Source organism: Melanotaenia boesemani, chromosome 18 (assembly GCF_017639745.1).
Source record: "Melanotaenia boesemani isolate fMelBoe1 chromosome 18, fMelBoe1.pri, whole genome shotgun sequence".
Lineage (NCBI taxonomy): Eukaryota > Metazoa > Chordata > Actinopteri > Atheriniformes > Melanotaeniidae > Melanotaenia > Melanotaenia boesemani.
The window spans coordinates 1,935,503-1,944,779 of record NC_055699.1 but is presented as its reverse complement, the minus strand read 5'-3'; the positions used below and the strand labels follow the sequence as shown (position 1 = coordinate 1,944,779).

Below are 9,277 nucleotides of genomic sequence, written 5' to 3'. Positions count from 1 at the left end.
TTTGTCTATTGTATCAGAGTACTGTGAAGAGATCTCGGCCCATCCTTATTTATATCTGAAGAGTGGAAATGTGTGTTACGATTTTCTGAACCATGTGCAAACATAAATGGAAATACATTAAAGAAACAATCCTAACACTAGCAGCCTGTCACAAAGACAACGTTATTTGTTCCAACTGCTTTAGTTCCCCCCTCTCTCTCTCTCTCTCTCTCTCTCTCTATATATATATATATATATATATATATATATATATATATATATATATATATATATATATAGTTGTAGGACATGCTGTATATTTTGTAAGCAAACTCATTTTTTGTCAAACGGCGCTCCGTAATCTGGAATGATGTGGTCATGTGACTGGTGCGCGTGTCAGTAATCCGATGAGCCTCTGTTATTGGACAGGCAGCTGGACGAGCACCAACTGACAAAAACTCTGCTGCGTCACTAACTTTAATCTGCAGGTGCTCAGACAGCCACGAGCTCACCGGAAACAAGGTGGGTCTGCCTTCAAGATAAAATCGCTGTGCAATCATTTCATCAATTCAGACTGAGTCCCCTGACTTTCACAGGACATGGAGAACAGCCCCAGGTTTTATTAGCATCTTTAACTGAGACATGATCTCTTCTTAATAAAAAAAGCAAAAACAAAACACACAAAACAAATAAACATTTTTTTTTGTTTATTTGTTTATTTACTTTTTGATCTTTTTTACCTTTATTCTGGATATCTTGAAGTAATTATTCCATTTCATGTAATAAGTCATTTTTCTCATTATCTTTAGTTTTTCAGGTGACTGCTTGGTTATTTCAGGACCTGTCTGGTGATAGTAGATTTTGATGGCCATGGATTACTTATGCACTGAAACTACGTCATACATCACGTGTTACTACATCACGGGATATTGTGATGATTCATCACAACATAGAAATGATCCGTGTTACATGCTGCAGCCATATAGGAGCTCATTATATTGTGGTTGGTTTATTATCAGTTCCCACACATTCATTCATTTGCTGTACTGTCTAATCCATATCAGGTCGTGGGTAAGCTGGAGTCTATCCCAGCATTTTCAGCAGGTGAGAGGCAGGTACACCCTGGACAGGCCACATACTCTCTCCGAGGGAAAATTTAGGGTGAGCAATTAACCTAACATGCATGCCTTTGGACAGTGGAAGGGAGCCAGAGAACCCAGAGAGAACCCTCGCATACAAGGGGAGAACATGCAAACTCCACACAGAAAGGCCACCTCCCCCCAAGGTTCGAACCTCCCCCCAGCCGAGGCTCGAACCAGCGACCTTCTTGGATTCATATTTTTTTGTTAATGGCAGCAGAGGGGCTCTGTAATTTATCAAGCTTATGAGATGATCAAGATAAAGTTGAACATAAGGGGTTAACACTTAGGCTAATTTAGTTGTTTCATTGGGTCAAATCCTATAACAGCTAGTTCAGGCATGCGTGTTGTCCCAACCAAACACCTCTTTGTTTTTCTATCATTTTTAAGACTGTTGGCGCAAGAAAACATTTTTGTTTTCTGGAGATAATGACATAAATTGACATGTTAAAAAAGAAGAAGAATTGGCTTCTGTAGAACTTGATCCACCACTTTTTTTTAAGTTGGAAAAGGTGGGCTTTTATTTTAAAATTTTGAAGCGGAAGTGTGCCTGTACTGCCAGGACTTGACTCTGGAGTTGTTAGGGTACAAGCTCCATGGCAACCGGATCACGAGGAGAGAAAGTTAAGATTTGACGTTTTTATCATTAAAAACTGAGGACAGATCAGCAGCAGAAGATGACGCGTCTTTCCAGAAACTCAAGACCGGAAAGAGAAACTTTGCCCTGAAATAAAAATGCCTTCCACAAAGCTCATTAAGCCCAAACCTGTGGAGTCCACCAAGACAAATCTCGAAAAAAACAAATCGGTAAGATCAAAAGTACCCAACGGGACAGAAAGTGAACTCAAAGTGCCCGCTGTGCGTAAAAGCCGCGCGTCGAGCTGCCCGCGGTGCCCGCAGCAGCGGGGCCGGTGCGACAGGACCTCCACAGGTGTGCGGGACTCACCCGCCAAGCCGAGCGAGAGGAAAGCCAGGTCTACATCCACTGCCCCCAAACATACAGAGAAGATCCCCAAAAACAACACGGACCACCGGAGGGCGACCAGCTCTGTGAGACAAGCCGATGCCAACCAGAAATGCCGGGACGCGACCGCGTGTGTGGGGCAGAGGGGCCCCAGAGCTGAGGCGAAGCATGCCGAACAGAGGTGAGGCAGACAGGAGGGGCTTCTGGGGACTTCAAGGGGTCCCGACCAGAAAAACCAGTGAACATTTAAGTCACAAATACAACCTGGTGCTTCAAGTACTTAAAGAACTTTGGCTATGTTATAAACATCAGTATTGTTTATTAGTGCATTCTTTATTAATTCAGAGGTTTTAGAAAAGCTTCCAGTAGCATTTCTGAAAGGCAGTATCCTGCTTCATGTTGCTGTCTGTGGCCATCTGTTGCAGCGAGTTAATCCCCACACGTTTTACCACCTACTGGCACAACAGCCCTGCAGGTGAAGTGCTGCACGCCACAACCACAGGAGCCACATCCTTCCGTTTCCCTTTACATACATATTCATCGTATTGTCTTTTCACGCATGTGCTGCAAATATCCAAAGAAAAAAGACTGTTTTCCTGGTGTTGCACCTTCAGTTAAAATCTTTGCATGTTTGCTTTCAGTATGAAGTAGAATTTTTGGTGAATGAAACAGGAATAATCATTCTATTTGCTATTTTATTCTTCATGCAGGACAATTAAAAATGTACTAATAAAGCCCTGGTAGCTATGGTAATAGTTATCTCCTCTCCTCAGCCCTGCTTGGAACCAGTAGAGCCTCCTTACAGACATTTATTGTGTAGAAATGTGAGAAGCGTGAAGTCCAGCATGGCAGAGAAATCCATCTGATGCTGGTTCGATGGATTTCTTGCCAAAAAAGACCAAAAATAACACAAAGCTGCTAAACAGATATTTTTTTATTTTACCTGTCTTCAAACACTCCAACGGCTAACATCGCTGCAACAGCTGGAAAACTTGTGAAGTTATGGTTATTCGTCTGTTTGGGTCGTGTGATCACAAGTTAACTGGTTGGAGGTTTGTTTAAATACAGATATGTGTGAATAATTTAAGGATTAAAAAAAGTTTTGCAGCATATTGACATGTTGTTAAATAAGAAGTGATGGAGAATGAATGTGTTTGTGTTTCAGTAACAAAGCTTTCACCGTCATCCCCCCGAATCCAAAGAAAAGAAGAGAGATCCAGAGAAGTGAGTCACATGTTTGCGTTTCCTCAGCGCTGCCTTGAAGCAGCTGGATGTAAGTCGTTGTGCTCGTGCTGTTGTTCATCCTTGTGTCATCTCTGATTGGCTGAGCAGAGGCGGAGGCTGAACTCGTCGCTTTAGAGGAGCTTCGGCTGAGCAGAGCGATGACCTACGTGTCCATCAACCCCAGCAGTGTTGGTGGGAGACCTGCAAAGAAAAAGTATCTGATGTCTTCTTGTGTTTGCGTGATTTTCTGACTGTGTGTGTGTGTTGGTTAACAGGTGGCTGCATGAGTCTGGAGGAAGTGCGGCTGAAGCAGCAGCAGGAAATGTTGCTGACAAAGAGGAAACAGAAACAGGTGTGTGTTAAGAGCATAAAAACGTACTGCGTGCTAATTTATACAACTGGAAGCAGAATTACTGGCTCATCAAGGTGACTTCAGGTTCAGCTCTGGGTTTTATGGCATCACAAAGCTGGTTCACCTCTTATCAGGTTGTATCACCATGGTAACTGATGCTGAAAACCTAACGTGCTCCAGAACAGGTTAGAATCTGAGATAAAGTCTAAATTAAAATAGTAAATTCATCTTACATAAGGCAGAAATGGGAGCGAGAAGGTAGCAGAAAATTACAAATTTAAACTCCAGGAGAGCTTTTGGCTGGAAGACTGTTTGTAGATGTTTAATTACTCCAATTATAAATATCATATTTCCCAAGTTCTTCCAGCTGCTGGTGAAATGTCCAAAAGTTCAGTCTTCTTGGTCACTTGTCTATGAAAAATAATGAAATATGTTTGCTATTAAAATTATGCTCGGCTAGAAATAACTGTTTTTTGGGTTTCTATACTCAACTTCTGCAAATAATGAAGACAGATGTTTGTTTGGGATATTCAGCATTACAGCGATAACAAAGAAATGGCTAAAAGCAGAATCCCGACCACAGAAGATCGGTAGAGACTTCTCTTAGTGGCGTCAAGAATCAAAATTCAGAAGACTAGTTTCCATCATGTAAAGTAATACTTTTCAGTATTTTATTAGTCTGTCATATTATTGTTGAGTAAAGTTAGTCCTTGATTCTTTACTGCGTTGCTTCAGTTCGTTTAGGTTCTCTGAAGGTTCCACCACAGGCTGCAGTCTGGATTTTTACACCAGTGTGTTTTCCTGAGAAGGATCAAAGAATTTGTTTCTTTTGTTTTGATTTATCCTGATTCATAAAACCTTAGAAAAGACAGCGTCCTAAACAGCGTCAGGGATTCAGATTGAGGCCAGATTATCTGATTTATCACAATTAAAACAAGAAACCAAGTATATTTTGTAAACTGCTGCAGCTTCAGCACACATTCAAAGATCTTGTTCTTTAGTTAATATGTTCTTTTGAAGCTCTTCTTACTTTATAAATTAAGATTATTTCTCAGAATGCATATGAGGATCTTCAAGCCTGACAACAACTCAAAAGTACTTCTGTGACCTTCTTTTATTCTAATAATATAAACCTGTTGTGGATTAATTTAAAGATGGACTATCACATTTACCTGTTACAGCTGTTATGGTTGCTGTTTTCAGAGATTTTATAATCAGTTAATTAAGTTTATTAACTGAAAAATTTTAACTAGGTATGAAGAATTCAGCTCCTTAGCCAGTTGTGGCAGTAAAATCCTCTACTAGTATAATCAATAATAATAATTCTATTATGAAGTTTAATAACATGAACAGAGGCTCCTTTTCCTCCGTTGACACTTCAGCTTACTTAACAATGTAAGTTGTTGTCATTTTTACACTTTAATATTTTTACTTTTGCTCATACAAGAGTGTTTTTTTAATTAACTGCATATTTGTTCTTCTTAATTTACTGTATCCAGGACATAACAACAACTTTTCTGCATTTTAAGACAATACCAGCAAATATAACCTCATCAGAAGAGGATTAAACTTTTTCATCTCGGGTTTTCCTGAATGTTTTAAAGGGTTGGCTACGTTTCTTCATAAAAAATACAAATTTCTAAGTGTTAATATAAAAAGACATGATAAGCAAACGTCAGTTATTTCAAGGTGTTTCTTGTGTTCTTTGTTATTTCAGGTGAAAAAGCAGGTGAGGGAGGAAACTGCCGTCCTGACGAGCTGACTCGTCCCTCATCTCGTCTCCGCTGGCAGCTCAACTGCTCACAGAGTTAATGAACAATGTAGAAATAACTTTATTTATTGATAAAAATGTAAGAATATTATTCACAACTCCCTTAAAATAACATACATCATCACTTTTGTATTCATGTATAAAGTTAGTTATCAGAAGAAGGATCCAACGCATTTCTGCCTCATGAGAAAGTCCAGAAACAGGACGGTGCAAAAGCCTTGATCAGCAAATCTTCACATTTTCCTTCAGACTCTCTTGTAATCTTTTAAGTGATCTTGAGCAATAGTTTGCCAGGCTTTCTGAAAGTCTTTATTTGGGCTGCTTTTTCACTCATTTAATTATCATTTGTATCAAATTCTGCTCTCAAATCAAGCAAAATCAAGTAAAAACACGGTTTTGGTGGACTACAGCTGTTCCTAATATTATCAGTTGCTTTCTGACTTGCAGTTAAAGGCAGGTTACACCGTTATGTCCTCTGACCTTTGGGACATCACGTCGTCAGGATTTCTGAAAGTCTTTTTACTGTTGCAGGAATAAGAAAACATCAAACACATAGATATTCTTTTCTGTTTCTTCTGTTTTTCTTTTCTTATGTAGAACACTGTGTAAGTGGTGGGTTTGGGCAGCTCAGATAGGATGAAATCTGTCAGGGACACTGACATGAAACACAAGATTTAAAACATCTAAATAAATATTATGAAGCAACAGTTTGGCCTCAATGTGGTCCACTGGTTGGATTTAAAGTGGTTTCGGACAAAAATCCCTGTGACATTAAGGAATAAAGAATATTTACATAATAACTTGTAGAGTATGTTCATTCATGCTTTTTTAGCTTTTGGGGGTGAAATAGTATTTTTTTAATATGAGTTCTTTATTTGGCCCTTTAACAAAATGTAACAAAAAAATTAACATTTTTTTGGAGGGATATCTACCATTTATTACTATTTCATACATTAAAAATATTATAACGTGGTTTTCTGCTTCTGGGTATCTATTAGGGGACAGAAGACGAGTATCAGATTGTGTTCAACAGGAATTTAAGTTTAGACCATAAATTGAAGCAAAATGTCTCAGAAACTGTTCTAATGGCTCTTATGGGTTAAGCAAATAATTGTGTTTTACATGACTAAATTTTCTTGATTTAAGACTAATATTTTATATATAATTTGGTGAACATTATTCTGAGACTGGAATTATTGATCACACACACACACACACACATATATATATATGTGTGTGTGTGTGTGTGTGTGTGTGTGTGTGTGTGTTTGTGTGTGATTGTGTTTCATGATATTTTTGAGAAGATTTTACATTAACTGTCAACAGATGCTTGCCCAGAACTGAATCAGATTTTTCACTTAATTATAACAAATTACAATAACACTCTTATTGTAAGTTTTCAGGAATCATTCTGGGGGTTTATTATTAGTTTATTAAAGGAGGAAATCTACTGTTTTCATGGCACTTTGTTGACTAAAGTCAACATCCCCCACTTTCGTGGCTATAAAAAGTTAGCATGTAATTCTGTAGTTGTCTCAATCCTCCAGCAGAGGTCGCACTCCGCGCGATTCACAGACAGAGTGACGATCTTTCCGCAAGTCTCTGGAGAACATTTATAAAAACAAAAACAATTTAAAAGATTAACATAATAATTATAATGAGGAACAGCTAAACACAAAGACTTCTACATACTAGTAGGCTTTTAAAGCAATAAAATACAGTAACAACAATATAAGGTCACGTGTGTGTTTTTGTTTTTAAATCACGATTAGTTTAAAGTCACATTTTCAACGTTTGCATCACTCAGACAAAAAAACAAATGAAGAGCAAAGAGGGCTAAATGTCAGAGTCGTGCTTCTGCCTCCGGGATGCAAAATTTATGTCACGTCAGGCGACTAAAACAGCAAACTGCGCATGCGCCACAGGTGTTGCGGGTGTATGTAGTTGAAAAGCGGATCTGTAGCCATGATTGTAGTCCTTGACCGGAGGCTCAATGTGACGCAATGCTGCATTCAAAGGTCATTTGCAGGTTCGGAAGATTAAAGGTTGAGAGCTGTGCATAGATCTTGTGGGACTATATTTTGTATTAAAGATGGGAGAATCTGTTGTTGATTACATACCTGGAAATTAAAACTAATAAACTATTTAATATGAATTTGTCAAAATAATATTATTTTTTCATACTCGTGAATTTTGGGAGGAAGAATTAAAAATGATCCAATCTGATGAGAAAAGTATTTTTCTACATGTAAAGATTTTGACAGATTTTCTAGAGTAACTGTTTGAAAGGAGGGTGTTTTTCTTTTTTTGTAAATTTTGCAGTAATTACACTTACAAATGCATCTTTTTAATCAAGTGGACAGTACATAGGACTGTTGCGAAGGTTATAAAGAAATAACAACACATATACCTGTTTATTATTTATGTGTTCAGCTTAAAAGATTAAAGAGCTCAATTATAAAAGCACTGCAAGGTTTTCTGGAATATAAATGAAAAACACTTTATTAATCCCAGAGGGAAATTGCTGTATACTATTTTTTTATTAACAAAGATTATTTAAAGATAAATTTAAAGACATGTCAGGTTGCTTAGTGGCTTTTTATTTCAACTAGTGTCATCATAATGTGTTACTAAAAACTAATAAGCAAAAGGACAAGAAAATAAGCTCAGCTAATGCCAACTGACAGAAAAACTGGAAAATAAACAGCAGCAGGTTGTATAGAGTAAATATCGCCAAATATTTACTTCCAAGCTCATTAAAATTTTAAAAGCTCTGTTTTTTTTTAAAGCAAAATAAATAAATAAATAAAAACAAATAAAACTTATTTACTGTATTTCAAATTATGTTTGTGTATATTCAACAACATTGATACATTTCTTGTTTTCCACAAGGCCACTAAACCGGATTCCCTCAACACCTCGGCTGCACCTAGAAATTCTGTCCATGAAAGTTATGAACAGAATCGGTGACAAAGAGCAGCCTTGGCGGAGTCCAACCCGCACTGGACACAAATCTGATTTACTGCCGGACCAAGCTCTGGCACCGGGTCCGGTAATCTATACTCCAGGAGTACCCACACAGGAGTCCCCGGGGGACACAGTCGAACGCCTCCTCCAAGTCCACAAAACACATGTAGACTGGTTGAGCAAACTCCCATGCCCCCTTCAGAACCTTAAAGAAAGTGTAGAGTTGGTCCACGACTGGGATGAACCCCACATTGCTCCTCCTCAATCCGAGGTGTCAACCAACACAGCCCTACAGCATCCAGAGCCGTAAGGAACTCTGGGTGGACCTCATTCACCCCTGGGGCCCTGCCCCGAGGAGCTTTATCACCACCTCAGCAACATCAGTATCAGAAATAGGAGAGCCCACAACAGGGTCCCCCAGTTCTGCTTCCTTGTTGGAAGATGTGTTGGTGGGATTGAGGAGGTCTTTGAAGTATTCTCTCCACCGACCCACAACATCCCGAGTCGAGGTCAGCAGCCCTCCATCGTCCCTGTACACAGTGTTGATGGAGCACTGCTTCCCCCTTCTGAACCGTCAGATGATGGACCAGAATCTCCTCAAAGCCGCCCGAAGTAATTCTCCATGGCCTTTCCAAACTCCCCCTAGTCAGAGTTTTTACCTCAGTGACCCCCAAAGCCGCGTTCGCCTGCAAACAAATAAAACATTCAGTTTAAACAAGATAGTTAATAATTGACAATTAAGTATTTTCTAAAAGTCCCCTTGCAGAGGATTGTATGCAGGCCAGCTCTGTCCACACCTACTATGCTAAATGTAATTTGATGCAAACAGTTGGTGTTTTAAAATAATTTTCATTTATATATGTTGTAATATTTTTAAATCC

At 38.7% G+C, this 9,277-nt stretch overlaps 1 protein-coding gene across 2 annotated transcripts; it reads left to right on the top strand.

Annotated features, from left to right (window-relative positions):
* The first annotated feature begins 1,695 nt into the window (after positions 1-1,695).
* zgc:194621 (uncharacterized protein LOC795037 homolog) lies at positions 1,696-6,202 on the top strand. 2 transcript variants are annotated; one of them, XM_041968461.1, is made up of 6 exons: positions 1,696-2,263; positions 3,248-3,306; positions 3,415-3,498; positions 3,582-3,658; positions 5,158-5,263; positions 5,376-6,202. In XM_041968461.1, the coding sequence occupies exons 1-5, from the start codon at positions 1,854-1,856 to the stop codon at positions 5,224-5,226; spliced, it is 699 nt and encodes a 232-aa protein (XP_041824395.1). In that variant the 5' UTR covers positions 1,696-1,853; the 3' UTR covers positions 5,227-5,263; positions 5,376-6,202. The 2 variants fall into 2 exon arrangements, with proteins under 2 accessions (XP_041824395.1, XP_041824396.1); XM_041968462.1 differs by lacking the exon at positions 5,158-5,263.
* Positions 6,203-9,277: the final 3,075 nt, after the last annotated feature.

Bases quoted from the DNA above. Each gene is read 5' to 3' on its own strand.
- zgc:194621 (XM_041968461.1), top strand. From the start codon at position 1,854: ATGCCTTCCACAAAGCTCATTAAGCCCAAACCTGTGGAGTCCACCAAG. The intron at 3,307-3,414 runs GTGAGTCACATG...TTGGCTGAGCAG, and splicing joins AAGAAGAGAGATCCAGAGAA to AGGCGGAGGCTGAACTCGTC. The intron at 3,659-5,157 runs GTGTGTGTTAAG...TACTGTATCCAG, and splicing joins CAAAGAGGAAACAGAAACAG to GACATAACAACAACTTTTCT.